General features: G+C 44.5%; 1 protein-coding gene across 1 annotated transcript in view; it reads right to left on the bottom strand.

Annotated features, from left to right (window-relative positions):
* Window positions 1–17,597, bottom strand: part of ANO2 (anoctamin 2) — a 110,370-nt gene that overhangs the window by 53,086 nt on the left and 39,687 nt on the right. Inside the window, exons 7-11 of the mRNA XM_032221874.1 lie at window positions 16,813–16,854; window positions 9,995–10,059; window positions 6,603–6,737; window positions 5,668–5,828; window positions 530–612 (exon numbers count right to left, since the gene is read on the bottom strand). Of these exons, the coding sequence (XP_032077765.1) occupies window positions 530–612; window positions 5,668–5,828; window positions 6,603–6,737; window positions 9,995–10,059; window positions 16,813–16,854 (486 nt within the window). The remainder of the gene's footprint in view (window positions 1–529; window positions 613–5,667; window positions 5,829–6,602; window positions 6,738–9,994; window positions 10,060–16,812; window positions 16,855–17,597) is intronic.

Here is a 17,597-nt window from a genome sequence, read left to right as displayed (position 1 = left end):
TAGGGATTCAAACCGCCGACATTTCTGATCGACAAGCTCAGCGTCTTAGCCACTGAGCCACTGCCTCCCTTTGTTAGATGAGACATATCCAATTCCTTCAACCATTCTTCACATGTTTTATTCCCCAGTCCCCTAATCATCTTGGTTGGTCTTCCATTCATATTATAATGATTTTTTTCTGGTTTTCATTTTAGATAAATCCTTCTAGCTTCTAATTACAACAGTCCTCGAGGTTCTTTTTTTAAAAAAGAAAATGCAATTTTTATGCCATTCAACTTTTCAATGTTGTTGAATTACACAATAATATTGTTATTCTAATAATGGATCGGCCAAAATCGGATTTGAATTTGCAAGCCAAGAGCCTAATTGCATTTGCTTTGGCCGTTCAGTTCCAAGGACTTGAATTACTTGTGTTTGGTTTGGGGGAATGAAATCATCGGATCAATTTGAAAAATTGAATGGATAAAAATTCTAAGTGCACATGAGCAAAAAAACCCTGAGATGTTTGAACAGATTCCAAAGTACTTACTTCCTCTTCCTCCAATCCTGTGAGGTCCCAGAAATAACTCAACCTCATCTGCAAACGCTTCCAGTTTTCAAGAAACATTGTGGCTGCAATGAAAGAAACACAATTTGGATAATCTGCAATTAAGAATTTTGTGAGCATTACTGAGATGGATTATTTCTATCAAGATTGTATGTCTACCAGTGTTTAAACAGTGCAAATTCCTTCCCTCTTCTCATCTTCCTTCCTTCCTTCCTTCCTTCTTTCCTCCCTCCCTCCCTCCCTCCATCCATTGCTCTTCTTTCCCTTCCCTTTCATATTCCTTGCTTCCTTGCTTTCTCCATCCATACATCCATCCTTCCATCTTCTTTTCCTTCCCTTTCATATTCCTTGTTCCTTGCTTTCTCCATCCATCCATCCATCCATCCTTCCTTCCTTCTTCTTTCACTTCCCTTTCATATTCCTTGTTCCCTTGCTTTATCCATTCATTCATTCATCCATCCATCCATCCATCCATGATCCATCCCTCCTCTTTCCCTTTCCTTTCTCATATTCCTTCCTTCCCTCCCTGCTTCCTCCCTCTTCTTTCCCTGACTTCATTTTCTCATCTTCCTTCCTTCCTTCCCTCCCTCATTCCATCTTTCCCTTACTTCATTTTCTCAACTTCCTTCCTTCCCTCCCCCCCTCCCTTCCACCCTCTTAGAAATTGGGAAGAAAAAAAATCCATGAAGCTCAATTTATTACCACATTCCACCCGAAATACATCTCTCAACAACTCTGATTTAATTCGGATGCTTCCCAGCAGGATTTTTTACACTTGGCTTGTCTTACTTCATGCATGGCACGTGCTGCACCAAGGAAGCCCCCTAGTCTCATGTCATGGAAATGCGCAAAGTTCTCAGGGTTTGTTTCCAGAGCCTGACAACCGGACAATTACTATAAGTCAACACAAGAGTTTTGCTACAGGTTACAGGACATACGTCGAGGCCTTTCCACAGTCTATTTTTAAAGCCTGCTGAGCTGCTACCCATTAGAAAGTTTCGTGGTAATGGCTTCCTTATGTCCATCAAGTAGTCTGCAACGGAACCCTTCCTTCTTGCCTCTCCTCGATTGAACTGTCAATCAGTTTCGCTGAATGGCTCATTCTAAGAATGCACATGTGCGAGGGAGGGGAGAACGGTGGCTTGAGAGATGATACTTTCCCCCCCAAAAAAACTTAACTAGAATATCTTTTCCGGAGTCTGCCCTGTAAAGAATAGGCAGTCTTATGGCCACAATGGAGCTAAACGTTTTTAGTTGCTAACCAATGTAGGAAATTAGCACCTACCCCTCTCTTAGAAAAATGAAATATCCTAGGAAATATTGAAAAGGCAGAATATTCTATTTCCCTGGATCAGAAATAGAGAAACATGTTTTTAGGAAACAGATTCACTCTTAATAGTCCCCACCTTTGTCAATGGGCCATTAGGGGCTCTGAGCTAGTCTACTGTACATAACCAAGATCTCCCCCCTTCAGCTCCAGGGTGATGGGATTAAGGGATGATAGCATTAGCCCTTTACCCATCTCGCTTCCCAGGGGAAGAAGCAAACTTGGACTCAAAGCACAGCCTATAGGGTTGCCCCTGCAGGGTCCCATGGGTGTCTGGCAACCAATCAGAATACAAGCTCAAGATCAAAGGCCAGAGAGGGCATAAAACCAGGGACTTTCAGCATCTCGGTCTCTTTTTCTTCTTCGCCCAACATCTGGAAGCATCTGATCCCCCCTTTTCTGTTCAGGACCTCAAGCCATGTGGTCCTATCCACCATGAAACTGTTGCAAAAATGAGATCAGACCAGCTCTTTGCCAGAGGGAAAGGTTTATTGTGCAAGGTTCAGTCAAGCAAAATCTGAACCAAGAAGGGCGTTTGTTTACAGCCTTTTATACTCTTTAGCCAGCATATCGATCAACCCAAAGTACATTGCCTTCCTGTGTCACACAGGCCTCGTACACAGTCTCCCCTACTGTGACAGGACATTCATTCAACGTACTCAATTGCCCCCCAAAAGGGAGCATTTGTACCAATATCCTGGTTCTTTTGTTTTAGCTCGGTGAGGCAGACAGAGCAATTAATCCTTGCCGTCTTCCACATGGTCACGAAACTTTAATATCCAGCTTTATTTATTTAGTTGTCAATTTCTCTTTTAAAACCATCTTTCCAAGCAGCCTCCATGCTTCCAGTGTCTTTTTTCCCCACTTGGAACTGAACCAGAGGTGGGTTCCTACCAGTTCGCAGCTATTCAGTAGAACCGGTTCGTCAAATCTACCGAACCGGTTAGAAGAGGTTCCACCAGTGGACCCGGAAAGCAGGCCACACATACAGAAGAGGTTCCAAAAATTTTTTGAAACCCACCACTGGTCCTTGGATATGATTATTCTATACTGTCATGCTCATATTTATAAAACTCAGTGCCTGTGTGAAAGGTAAGGATGACTACTGCGTTTGTGGTGCAATCGGAATGTTGCGTGTGTTGAAGTTGTTTTAACGCAAACCAAAGATGCCTTTTAAAAAACAACTTTGCATCCTATTCTTATGCATGCCAGTGCTGTGTGTGAGGTAATTTAAGGTGGTTCTGACAAGTGTTGTCGGCATCTTCATATCTGGTCACATGGATGGCAAGCCACCCCCATCCGGTCCCATGGGTGGCAAGCCACTCCCACAAAGGAGGCCACACCCACAGAGTAGGTTCAAACAATTTTTGAAACCCACCACTGAACTGAACCCAGAAGGACATTTCTCCCAACACCAAAGATAACTGTTAACCGAATCTACAAGAGCTGTGCTAGAATAATACAACTTTAACTCCTTTGTAAGATGCAAAATGCGAAGGTCCCAAGGGATACAATCCCCTTCAGTGAGAACTCCGAGGCAGGCATATTCCTCAAAGAACATTTCATTGGGACCTATCAAATTGGCACAGGCTTGGTGGAAAACCAGCTCTAAGTTCCCGCCAGTTTTGCAACCAATGAAAAGTAAAACATTGCCACTTCCCCCACAGAGTCTCCAGTCACATGGTCCAATCCGTGGCACGACAAAACCGCACTCGACTAAAGCGCGCCCGATTAAACCGCGTCGCTGACGTCATCAACAGGGCGACAACAGCGAGCGCGGAGAAAGAAGGGCGCTTTAAATAGCGCTTTGAAAGCAAGCCAATTCAAGTTAAGGTAAGGGTTAGGTTTAGGGTTAGGTTTAGGGTTAGGTTTAGGGTTAGGTTAAGGGTTAGGGTTAGGTTTAGGGTTAGGTTAAGGGTTAGGATTACGTTTAGTTTTAGGTTTAGTGTTAGGTTTAGTGTTAGGTTTAGGGTTAGGTTTAGGGTTAGGTTAAGGGTTAGGTTTAGGGTTAGGTTTAGGATTAGGTTTAGTGGGGTCAGGTTTAGGTTTAGGGGTTAATTTTAGGTTTAGCGTTTACAGCGTGCTTTTTTCTCCGCGCTTTTGTCGCGCTGTGATGACGTCAGCTACGCAGTTTCGTCAAGCGCCCTTTAGTCGAACGCAGTTTTGTGGTGGAACCGGTCCAATCAGCATGCAGCCCAGTTGCTACGTGACCTCAGTCTCCACTTTTCGATCACCTACATGAGTGTCCTTGATTCCCAGGGGAAATACAGGGTTCCAGAGGGCCCCAAGCTCCTTACCTGTATTTGAGCTCTTTGGCGCTTCTGCGCATGGAGCATACGGCACCTGCATGACGCTCTGCTGAGCAGTTGGAGTGTCGTGGAGGCATCGCGGAGGTATCATGGACGTAAGGACGCATGCGCGCGGTGCGCATGTGGAGGATGCCCGGCCCCATTGCACCATATCGGTTGCAATGGGATCCAGAACCCACCACTGATCCAGTCTAAATATTAGTGTCTAATTGCAAATTGACTTTGCAGGAAATTCATTCGCGAAATTTACAGCCCACTCTACCCTGTGATTCCAGAGTAGCTTTGAAAGTAATTCTTCCACTTTCAGGCACACACATTACTGTCCCTCTCTTTGCTGTTCAGTCCAGAGTCGGAGAGCAACGATTCCATGTTATAAATCAGTAGCTATCAATAGCAACTGCTATTCAAAGTCAAGACAATCTCTCTCAGGACTGGTTCAAATTTCCAAAGAAAGAAAATTTCCATATACTCACAATTATGCATCTAGACCCACAATGCAGAACTCTCTCAAGGAGGTGCAGAAGACGGGTAAGAAATAGTGAGCCAAATTGGTTAACTTAAAAAAACATTCTATTCTGTTCTGTTCTGTTCTGTTCTATTCTATTCTATTCCATTCCATTCCATTCCATTCCATTCCATTCCATTCCATTCCATTCCTATTCCATTCCACTCCACTCCATTCCATTCCATTCCATTCTATTCTATTGCATTGCATTCCACTCCACTCCATATATTCTTCTCTGCTCTGCTCCACTCCACACCATTCCATATATTCTGTTCTGTTCTGTTCTGTTCTGTTCTGTTCTGTTCTGTTCTGTTCTATTCTATTCTATTGTATTGCATTCCACTCCACTCCATATATTCTTCTCTGCTCTGCTCCACACCATTCCATATATTCTATTCTATTCTATTCTATTCTATTCTATTCTATTCTATTCCATTCCATTCTATTGCATTGCATTCCATTCCACTCCACTCCACTCCATATATTCTTCTCTGCTCTGCTCCACTCCACACCATTCCATATATTCTATTCTATTCTATTCTATTCTATGCTATTCTATGCTATTCTATGCTATTCTATGCTATTCTATGCTATTGCATTCCACTCCACTCCATATATTCTTCTCTGCTCTGCTCCACTCCACATCAGTCCATATATTCTATTCTATTCTGTTCTGTTCTGTTCTGTTCTATTCTATTCTATTCTATTCCATTCCATTCCATTCTATTCCATTCTATTCTATTGCATTCCATTCCATTCCACTCCATATATTCTTCTCTGCTCCGCTCCACACCATTCCATCTATTCTATTCTATTCTATCCTATCCTATCCTATCCTATCCTATCCTATCCTATCCTATCCCACTCCACTCCACTCCACTCCACTCCATATATTCTATTCTATTCTATTCCATATATTCCGTTCTGTTCTTCTTTTTTGGTTTTCGCTCAAGTGTGGGAACGTTTGAAGCAAGCTTACCCCAGAGGGCCATGAAAATGGAGAAGAAGACGGTGGCCGGATTATCGAATAAGTGGCTGGCACGTGCGGTTCCACAAGCTGTACTGAGGTTCCAGTAGTCACAGGTCTTGTCACACAAAGGGCACATGGTGAAGGCATTACGTTGGTCACACATCTCCTTGCTGAGAAGAGCAAAGGCCAGAAGATCAGAGAACAGCTTCATGCAGGGAAAGCTTTCCAGCTATTTGGTAGCACACAGGTAGTCCTTGACTTACAACCATCCATTTAGTGACCGTTCAAAATCCCAAAGGCACTGGAAGAAGTGACCTATGGCTTTTTTTCACCCTTCCAACCAGAGGTGGGATTCAGCAGGTTCTGACCAGTCCTGGAGAACTGGTAGGGTAAATTTTGAGTAGTTCAGAGAACCGGTAAATACCACCTCTGGCTGGCCCCGCCCCATCTATTCTCTGCCTCCCAGCTGATCAGGAGGAAATGGAGATTTTGTGATATCCTTTCCCTGGAGTGGAGAGGGAATGGAGATTTTATGGTATCCTTCCCCCGGAGTGGGGTGAGCCTCTCCCAGAGGAAATAAAAGAGGAGCAAAAGGGGAGTGGAGCTTGCAGGAGGCAATTAGTTCATTCCTGCATTCTTGCCAAGTATTGCAGCGTCTGAAAGATATTAGCTTGGCCATTCTCTAAGCCTGATAAAGGTCAGTAATTGTGAACCAACTTGAAAGACTGTGGGAGAGGAAAGATTTTGCTGGAGAGGAATTCACTGTAAATAAAATAAAAGGGGTTTATCAGGACAAGGACTTGGCTTCGTGCTGCTGGGGAAGCCTGGGTCAGAATATCATGCTCTTAATAGGTCTTCCTCCAGCTGAAGCCCAAAACACCAAACAAAGACCATACCTTAAAATATTTTTGGGGACAAAGCCCATTTAGCAGGTGGCGCCTCACCTTGGAACATCTTCTTCAATGGTCAGACACCCGTACATAAATACGATAATCCCAACGACAGAGGATGGAATGAGAAATTCTGTATATAACCCCAGCCAGGCAAAATACATTCCGATTTTTTCTCCAAAATACTTTCTAACGGGAGGAAACAAAACACACAGGTAAAGAGATGAGGTGCAGTTTGCCACAATTGATCTCCCTTAAAAATATGTGGACGCATTTTTCAGAAAGCACAGCTCCTGTAGGTTTCTCTGGAGATTTTATGCTATAACGGAGAAGCATTCATCAATGGAACGTATTGCCTTCAAAGGTTATGGATGCTCCATCATTGAAGGCTTTTAAGAAAAGACTGGACAGCCACTTGTCTGGAATGATATAGGGACTCCTTCTGGGCAGGATGGTGGACCAGAAGACCTCCAGGGTGCCTCCCAACTATTCTATTCTATTCTATTCTATTCTATTCTATTCTATTCTATTCCATTCCATTCCACCCCACCCCACCCCACCCCACCCCACCCCATCCCAGCCTTCTGTTCTGTTCTGTTCTGTTCTGTTCTGTTCTGTTCTATTCTATTCTATTCTATTCTCTCTTCCCTTCCCTTCCCTTTCCCTCCCCTCCCCTCTATTATTCTATTCTATTCTATTCCATTCCACTCCACTCCACCTCAGGCCAGCCAATTATTCTATTCTATTCTATTCTATTCCATTCCATTCTATCCCATCCCATTCCATTCTATCCCATCCCATCCCATCCCATCCCATCCCATACTTCTGTTCTGTTTTGTTCTGTTCTGTTCTGTTCTGCTCTGCTCTACACTTCATTCCATTCTATTCCATTTTCCTCTCCTCTCCTCTCCCCTTTCCTCCCCTACCATCCCATCCCATTCCACCCCACTCCACCTCTGGAGGCTTTCAAAAAAGAGCCTAGACAATTATTTATCTAAAGTGGTACTGGGTCTCCTGCTCGAGCCAGGTGCTGGACCAGAAGCCATACAAGGTCCCTTCCAACTCTATTTTTCTATGTTCTATGCATCAAGCAACTTCAAATTTATGTTGCGATTCTGTTTATCTTCTGCTCTCCTCACCATTTTTTCTTTAAAGCGAAGATGTCTGGAGTTGCCCTTAACTCTTGGTGACTTTGCAGGCACCCGATGGGCTTTTCTTGCTTATAAAACAGAGATAATTCACCCCCGCCCCTCCAACTTCCTACTGCAGCCTTCAGCCCTGGGATTTTCCCCCAAGAATCAACTATCCAAGGATTAACCAGGCCAGACTCTGATTAGATTTAAAACCCAGACAAGGTCAGCCAGCTCATCTAGCTATACGGGATTAATATACAGAAAAACCTGCCTTAATCCTTTTACCCGTTAATTCTAAGCCTCCTCTTTTCTCTCCCACACCAAAAAACAAAAAATCTATATTTTTCTGGGATGGTGTCATTAATTTATCAGCCTGTCGATCAGCGTAGAGGCCAACAGGCGACAATAGAGATTCAGCCCTACAATTTATGATGGTTTCTCTGATTCGAAGCAACCTGAAAAAAATTGTCGGTGGAGATGGACGCTATTTAAATCTTTCTTTCTCGGGATTGTGAGCTGATCCGACACGGCTCATAAATGCTGGAATGGGATGATAATAATGGTTTGACTTTAAAAAAAAGGAGAGATCCTTTCTGGGATTTTTTGGAAGAAATGTCCTTCTGGGGTTCAGATCAGAGGTGGGTTCCTACCAGTTCGCACCTATTCGGTAGAACCGGTTCATCAAATCTATCGGACCGGTTAGAAGAGGTTCCATCAGTGGACGTGGAAAGCAGGCCACACCTACAGAAGAGGTTCCAAAGTTTTTTGAAACCCACCACTGCTAAAGGGTTAGGGGTGCAAGGATCTTGTAACTTGACAGCTTTAAGACTCGCATGCTTCAATGCCAGAGTTTCTGAATAGATACTTGGACCGACCTAAGTACTAATTCATAATTTCATATCTGGTCACATGGGCGGCAAGCCACTCCCATCCGGTCACATGGGTGGCAAGCCACTCCCACAAAGGAGGCCACACCCACAGAGTAGGTTCGAACAATTTTTGAAACCCACCACTGGTTCAGATCCAAGTGGGGAGAAAGACACAGGAAACATGGTGGCTGCTTGGAAAGATGGTTTTAATGGTGGACAAGACCACATGGTTTGAAGTCCTGGGGGAAAAGGGGAAGAGATGCTTGGAGAGCGTGAGTTTTATACACTCTCTTGGGCCCTGCCTTAGAGCTTCCTGTTCCTGTGTAAGAAATGTATTCTGATTGTTGGTCAGACTCCCAGGGGTGGGGATGGGGGTTCTTAGCTAACTGTAGGCTGTCTGTCTCCCAGACTTGCTGGGTGATGTAATCTTCCCGGGTGCCATGTGGTGAGATGGGCAATTCCTACTAGGGGTCTGCCCTGAAGGGGGTAGGTCTTTGTTATGTAGAACAATGGTCACCAACTGGTGGTCCGTGAGAAAATATCAGTGGTCTGCAGAAAAAATATTTGCATTTTTTATACTTCACTAAATCAGGGTTCCTCAAACTACGGTCCCTGGGATGGATACATGCAATGAACGCTTGTGTTGCTGCAGAGAGTTTCCCCCTTCGGGGTCTTTTTATATGGGTTGGAGGGGGGCAGAAATTCTGACTTGGGGTGTGCTTCAGCCTCCTGGTGTGGGGCTTTGGGCGAAGGCCAGAGGGCCTTGTTCCAGTGGGACTGCATCATGGCCTGGAACTGGCTGAGCATTTCAGCCTACTGAGCCTCCAGGCGCCGGTACCTGGCCTTGCACTCCCGCAGGTCTTCCCTCTGCTTGGAAAGCCTATGCTCCTAGTCCCCAGTGAGGTGCTTCTGCTGAGCCTTCTTCTCGGCCAGATCCAATTTGAACTGAGCTGTTTTGCCAACTTTTTCTCATGGTGGCTGCTTAGTTCCAGCAACTGCTTCCGGTTGGGGCCCTACAAAGTCCGGGCGGGGAGGTGAGGAGTGGCTGGGAGGGGAAGGGTGAGTAGAGGTCGGCAAGGCGCCCCTCAACGTGAGTGATATTGAGTTGGCCACACCCTCCCAGTCACATGACCAACTAGCCATACCCACCCAGCTGGAGGGAAGCACCGCTGGTGGCAAAGAGCCAGAGGGACTCGTTCCAGTGGGACTGCATTATGGCCTGGAACTGGCTGATCATCTCAACCCACTGAACCTCCAGGAGCCTCCAAACTCACAGCCTCCTGATGGTGAGGCCTACCTCTCTAGGCCACCGCATCACTCCAACAGCCACAATGATAATGATGTAAAAAGCGAGGCAACTTTGCGAGATCCTATTACCCAGTAGTTTTATGCGACACGCATTATAGAGAGGATCACAGCTATCTATTAACCAAGGGAGTTTTACCTTATGAGGTCAATAGGCTGAAACTTGTAAAATGCTCCATATCGTGCCCACTCTCGATACAACAGCTAAGAGAAAAAGAGGAAAACAGACAAAAACAGGTAAGGATTGCATAGTGTTACACAATTGGCCAGTGGTAGACATGGTACTAGCCACAAAAAGGAGGTCTCTGTGCATTGGTAAATTCATCTTTTATTTTTTAAAGATTTTTATTAACAAACATGTAAAATACACACACACAAAACTTAGACGTACACCACATTTATACACTACAATACGAACAGGAGCTTCCTGTTCTTTCTAATAGCAATTGCCAATCGATACCGCTCCCCTTATATTATTTCCCCTTCTATTGTATTTCATTTGGATTTCACCCTTCTTAACCCTCTTATTTTACTCATAACTATTATTTTTTGAGTTTTGTTATATTCCTTCATTGATTCTTGCTTCTTTCCTCCATCCACCTATACCATTTATGGTAAATTCATCTTTTAATACACTGTGCCGTATTTTTCAGAATATAAGAGCCACTTTTTACCCGCCTAAAAGAGGGTGAAAATTTGGGTGCATCTCATACACCGAATGTAGTTCTATCTACCCACTGGCCCCAACCCTTTGGTCTCTGTCTCCCAGCAATTTATCTCTTTGCAGCATTTTCTCCGTTGCGAAAGAGCACAAAAAAACAGCCCTACCGGCAAACTGGAAGTTCAGGAACATACTTCCGGTTTGCTGATAGGGCCGGTTTTAGCCCTCTGGAGCCTTCAGGAGGCTTCCCTGAAGGCTCTGGAGGGCAAAAAACGACCCCAAGAGCAAACCGGAAGTCCGTTCCTGAACTTCTAGTTTGCCCAAGGGGTCGGTTTTTCATGCTCTGGAGGCTTCAGGGAAGCTCCTGAAGCCTCCGGAGGGCGTCTGGAGGGAGTGGGGGAGGCTGTTTTCACTCTCCCCAGGCTCCTATAAAACCTCTGGAGCCTGGGGAGGGTGAAAAAAGCACACCAAAAAATGGGGTGGGGAGAACTGGTCGTGCGTGCATGCGCATTGGGGTCGTGCACATAGCATTATGAGTGTGGCACGCCCGCGCACGACTCCCCTGCGTTCCCCCCGCTTTTGGCACGCGAGCCACAAAAGGTTTGCCATAACTGGCTTATCGGCTGCCTGCTGACTTCCTCTTATGTAACCAAATAAAAGTAAGAAATCGATGTATACGCGCTATAAACCGTGCTCAGGGTTATTCCAGTCTTATGGGAAGACCCATCTTTGTTCAGGTGAATAAACGTGTGTGTGTGTGAGAGAGAGAGAGAGAGAGAGAAAGAGAGAGAGAGAGAGAGAAACACACACAGAGAGAGGGAGAGAGACAGGGAGAGAGAAACAAAGAGAGAGAGAGAAACAGTGAAAGAGAGAGAGACAGTGAAAGAGAGAGAGAGAGGGAGAGAGAGAGAGACAGAGAGACAGGGAGAGAGAGAAACAAAGAGAGAGAGAGAGAAACAGTGAAAGAGAGAGAGACAGTGAAAGAGAGAGAGAGGGAGAGAAAGAGAGAGAGAGGGAGAGAAAGAGACAGAGAGACAGGGAGAGAGAGAAACAAAGAGAGAGAGAGACAGTGAAAGAGAGAGAGTGTGAAAGAGAGAGTGAAAGAGAGAGAGAGAGAGACAGTGAAAGAGAGAGAGAGGGAGAGAAAGAGAGAGAGAGAGGGAGAGAAAGAGAGAGAGAGACGGAGAGAGAGAAACAAAGAGAGAGAGAGAGTGAAAGAGAGAGAGAGACAGTGAGTGAGAGTGAGAGAGAGAGAGAGAGAGAGAAACAAACAAACACAGAGAGAATCTGGATTTTGTCTCTTTCTTCGCACCAAACCACACCTGATCCCTGTTTCATAGCGATACCAACAATTAGCAACAAAGGAAATGTTAGCACTTGATTCCATTCTGGATTAAGCCACAAAAGATGTGAATTCAAACCCGAGACTTCTTTTTTCTATTTGGCCTTGGGTTCTAAATATAATAATAAGCCCATATGAGTCCTTTCTGAATATGTCGAATTCCTGGAACGAGAATACGATCTGCAAAAGGCGATGCACGTTATTATTCATACGTGAAGTAGCCTTGTTACATAAAACCAAATTGATTTTTTCCTCTCTTTCTCTCTCTGTCTGGAATATCATCATCCGTTGTCTTTTATAGCACTGTCAATGGGAACCCCGCTCACTAAGTCACTCTGACACTTAGAAGCTGCCGTATGATCAATCAGAATAATGGTACAGGTTGTCCTCAAATTACGACCGTAATGGAGCCTGGCCATCAGAGTCAAAAGTGTTGATGGCCATAAAAATCAGGACTGATTTGATTTTACGACTTTTGCAAAGGTGCTTTTTCAGGAGGCGACTGGAGTTTTGGTTTTTCTTTTGAGAAGATGTTACGCTTCTCATCCAAGAAGCTTCTTCAGCTCTGACTGGATGGTGGGGAATGGAAGGATCTATACTCCTTGCAGACAGCTGGTCATTTGCATCTTTTTAGAGGGTCTTTGAAGCACTTGGAGGTTTTACCTGTGTCCTCAGGGTCACCTGAGTGGTGCAAATGGTTCCTGTACTCTGCAATTTGTTTTCCTCTGGAAATCCATTCCTACTCCCTCACCAGCTGGCTTTCATGCTTAAGGCGGGACTAGAACTCAAACTCTCCTGGTTATTGGCCCAAAGTCACTCAGCTGGTTTCATGGCTAAGGCAGGACTAGAACACTCAGTCTCTCAGTGATTGGTCCAAAGTCATTCTGCTGGCTTTCATGCCTAAGGCGGGACTAGAACACTCAGTCTCTCAGTGATTGGTCCAAAGTCATTCCGCTGGCTTTCATGCCTAAGGCGGGACTAGAACACTCAGTCTGTAGTGATTGGTCCAAAGTCATTCCGCTGGCTTTCATGCCTAAGGCGGGACTAGAACACTCAGTCTGTTAGTGATTGGTCCAAAGTCATTCCGTTGGCTTTCATGCCTAAGGCGGGACTAGAACACTCAGTCTGTTAGTGATGGGTCCAGTCATTCCGTTGGCTTTCATGCCTAAGGCGGGACTAGAACACTCAGTCTCTCAGTGATTGGTCCAAAGTCATTCCGCTGGCTTTCATGCCTAAGGCGGGACTAGAACACTCAGTCTGTAGTGATTGGTCCAAAGTCATTCCGCTGGCTTTCATGCCTAAGGCGGGACTAGAACACTCAGTCTGTAGTGATTGGTCCAAAGTCATTCCGCTGGCTTTCATGCCTAAGGCGGGACTAGAACACTCAGTCTGTTAGTGATTGGTCCAAAGTCATTCCGTTGGCTTTCATGCCTAACGCGGGACTAGAACACTCAGTCTGTTAGTGATTGGTCCAGTCATTCCGTTGGCTTTCATATCTAAGGCGGGACTAGAACACTCAGTCTGTTAGTGATTGGTCCAAAGTCATTCCGTTGGCTTTCATGCCTAAGGCGGGACTAGAACACTCAGTCTGTTAGTGATTGGTCCAAAGTCATTCAGCCAGCTTTCATGCCTAAGGCGGGAGTAGAACTCAACAATGATAATTGTATAACATGATCACATATGTAGTATTAGTTTTTTGGTTTATGATGTCCTCCCCTCTTTCTTTACGAGGACGTATCTTTTAAATGAAGTGAATGTGGGATTCTGACTTTGCTCAAGTAAATATCTCAGGAGCTAAATTAACATTAGTTTGGAGAACATGAGCTGCACATCGTGTTCCTTTGTCTGGACTGCTTCTATCACACAGGCTCTTTTCCCCTAATGCAAATGTGAAGAAGTTCATAGGATTCACCTTTTGCCCGATGAGCCGGTCCATAAATCTTAACCCACAGCCCTTCCTCTCCAAGGTAATGCAAGCCAGATGACCTGCCGTCCACCTTGGAAAGAAAGTGGAGGCCACCACTGCATTGCTGGCAGGGGACAAAAGTTGCATTCGGATTTTAAAAGGGGACACCAGCGAAAGGAGACGTCGTTAGAAAACAGCGATGGAGAAAACCGTCTCTCTCTTCCTTTTAAATCCGATCTGGGCCATCCAGGAAATTGAAGCCTGGAACTATTCAGGTTCAGATAGAAAACAGATGATCTTATGCCCAGAAAATCTACAGTCAGAGCTTCACAGCCCTGTGAGGGGAACACATGTCAGCAATCCATGCAGGATTTCAAGGGTTGGGGAGGGGTGGGGGAACCTTTTATGCTTTTGATGCTTAACACTTCACCAGAGGATAAAAAGAAGAGCAGTGCAACTGGGATATTTTTCCAGGCAACTTAAAGATGTCCTCCTCCAACATCCTATCCATCCCACTTATGTCCTAGTAGTCCTTCTGATTTAGCTACTCTTTGAGTATTCTTTTGTCCAGAGAACAGTTGCACTGATGCACAACAATCTCCCTTTCACAGAGGAATAGCACTACCAATAGCACTTTGACTTACATACCGCTTCACAGTGCTTTACAGCCCTCTCTGAGCGGTTTACAGAGTCAGCCTCTTGCCCCCCAACAATCTGGGTCCTCATTTTACCCACCTCGGAAGGATGGAAGGCTGCGTCAACCTTGAGCCTGGTGAGATTCGATCTGTCAAAACTGCTGGCAGCCGGTGATCAGCAGAAGTAGCCTGCAGTACTGCACTCTCACCACTGCGCCACCCCAGAAGGAAGTCTCTTCCTTCTTAGACTTCGCAGGAGTGTCAACTTCGAAACATGCTTAGGATGTCGCAGGCATCTTTTCGTTTCTCAGCTTGCCACACACACAAAACTTTGGTTTTGTTTTTGTAAGCTGGACGGGCTTATTGTTATAGAAATGACTTGTATCTACTGTTGTGTAAAAGCAAAAAGTTGCAGCTGCGATGTTATTACTTTCTACTGTGCTACAGAGAGTCAGATGTCAGTGCCTTTTTTTTCCTTTTTCCTCCTGTTACAACATATCCCTTCTTTTTCCCTCCTTCTCTTCTTACTTTTCATGCCATTTTTTCCTTTGTATTTTATACTTTGACAAACGAATACAAAAAGTTAAATGAAACTCACACAGACTAAGAATAAACAACGACATAACATAGTTGCTAAAATTATTCACTGCCACATCTGTAAAAGTCGATCGTATTGCCAGTAATGAAAAATTGGTTGGCACGTGTAGTTGAAAAAGTCATTGAAAATTTCCCCTTTTGCATTTGAGCATCCAAGAAGGGAGAGGAAAGGAGAAAGGGAAAGAGGAAAGCCAAAGAAAAAGAAGGAAAGTTGGGAAGAGAGCAAGGAAGGAAAAGTGGGGAAGGAAGAAGAAAGGAGAATGATACTTGACTGTGCAGCAGGGGTGGGTTCCTGCTAGTTCTAACATCTTCTATAGAAGAGGTTCCACAAATCTACAGTGCCGTTTAGAACCGGTTCCAGCTCCCTCCCCCCACCCATCTGCACATCATCAAGATGAAGAGCGAGAGGAGGAATTCTGGGAGTTGAAGTCCACAAGTCTTAAAGCTGTCAAGTTTGAACACCCCTGGGTTTTTTTTTCCTAAAGGGTTAGGGGCGCAAGGCTCTTGTAACTTGACAGCTTTAAGACTTGCGTGCTTCAAATGCCAGAGTTCCTGAGCCAACATTTTGGTTGCTAAGAAAGAGCATTGTTAAGTAGTTTCACCACATTTTACAAGTTGGCCACGCCCAGCCAGTCACATGGCTGGCAAGCCACTCCCAGCCAGTCACATGGCCAGTAAGCCACTCCCACAAAGCAGGCCACACCTACAGTAGAGGTCCTAAAAAAATTGAAACTCACCACTGGTGTGCAGAGATAAATAGGTTAACCATGGAATTAAAGGATGAAGAAGAATCGGAGTATTATAAAATCTAGAGTATATGGTACAATTGGCTGAAAGATAGACGTAAAGCTACTATATAAGGAATATGTACGATTTATATCAAAAAGAGAGAGAAATGTATATATTTGTAAATACCGTTATAATTTAAATGAGTATATAATACATAGTATAGTAATCTGTATAATTAGTAACTATGTTAATATGAGTGACATCGATACGGAAAACCGGTAACGAATGGAACTGTGTGTTGGGTTCTTGGAAAGAGGGTGATGCATGGCAAAGCCAACGCCAGTTAAAGATCTGGCAGCAGTAATTTCATATTGTTGCATTACATAATAATACACTGACGCCAGAATAATGGAATATCCTTTTGTGCAATCTCTATCAAGATCCATCAGCTGTGAAAGATCAGGAGAACTTAAGCTTTGGCACAGAGGTGGGTTCCTACCAGTTCGCACCTATTCGGTACAACCGGTTCGTCAAATCTACCGAACCGGTTAGAAGAGGTTCCACCAGTGGACCCGGAAAGCAGGCCACACCTACAGAAGAGGTTCCAAAATTTTTTGAAGCCCACCACTGGTCCTTGGATATGATTATTCTACACTATCATGCTCATATTTATGAAACTCAGTGCCTCTGTGAAAGGTAAGGATGACGACTGCGTTTGTGGTGCAATCAGAACATTGCGTGTGTTGAAGTTGTTTTCACGCAAACCAAAGATGCCTTTTAAAAAACAAGTTTACATCATATTCTTATACATGCCAGTGCTGTGTGTGAGGTAATTTAAGGTGGTTCTGACAAGTGTTGTCGGCATCTTCATATCCGGTCACATGGGCGGCAAGCCACTCCCATCCAGTCACATGGGTGGCAAGCCACTCCCACAAAGGAGGCCACACCCACAGAGTAGGTTCGAACAATTTTTGAAACCCACCACTGCTTTGGCAGCACCTTTGCCTAAAGAAGACCTGTTTGCATTGACCACTAATCCGTAGTTATAATTTTTGTACCAACCCAAATGAGGCTGCAAATATTTTACCTTCCTTTCATTCATGTCCTTGCTTTCACCTTCGTATTCGCCCTGGGAAGAAAAAAAAATCAATGACACGTGTTAAAATATACGTTTAATGGTGACATCAAACTGTACGTTGAAATGTTTTAAGCCAAGCACCAGTGGTGGGATTCAGCCAGTTCGCACCTATTCGGGAGAATGGGTTGGTAACTTTCTAAGTAGTTCAGAGAACCGGTTGTTGGAGGAAATCTTATTTTGTTTTTTCCCACTTCACAGGGCTAATCCTGTAAGGAAGGCAGGGAGGAAACATTCTGGTGTTGTTTCTAGCCTAATCTTTCTTGCCCTGCTTACAGAAACTGCCTCTCCAGTTAACCCTTATTACCATTGTAACAACTAAGGCAAAATGCCCATCGACCTGAGTGACATTGACTTGGCCACGCCCACATGATCACATGACCACCGAGCCCCGCCTACCCAGCTGGTCATTAGGGCAGAGAACTGATTGGTAAATTATTTGAATCCCACCACTGCCGAGCACCGTCTGTAAAAACTGCTCTTTACTCTACCCCAATAACTGGCTTGCGGTTCAGATCAAAACTTATTTCTCATTGCTGGCAGAACTATCAAGAGTATTTTTTTTTCCTCTTTATCTCCTAAAATGAAAGCGCTGACCTAGATTTCTTAAACTCCCCAAAGTATTTTACGGATCGCGATTTCCTTGAGCAACTTCCAAAGGCAATATTAATAACTGGATTTTCCCATATCCCTCTCCACTTTATCACCTTCTAATCGTGCCTTCGTTATCGTGCTTT

Source organism: Thamnophis elegans, chromosome 7, assembly GCF_009769535.1.
Source record: "Thamnophis elegans isolate rThaEle1 chromosome 7, rThaEle1.pri, whole genome shotgun sequence".
NCBI classification, from domain to species: Eukaryota; Metazoa; Chordata; class Lepidosauria; order Squamata; family Colubridae; genus Thamnophis; species Thamnophis elegans.
The sequence above is the reverse complement of the archived record's forward strand: the minus strand, read 5'-3'. Positions and strand labels throughout refer to the sequence as shown.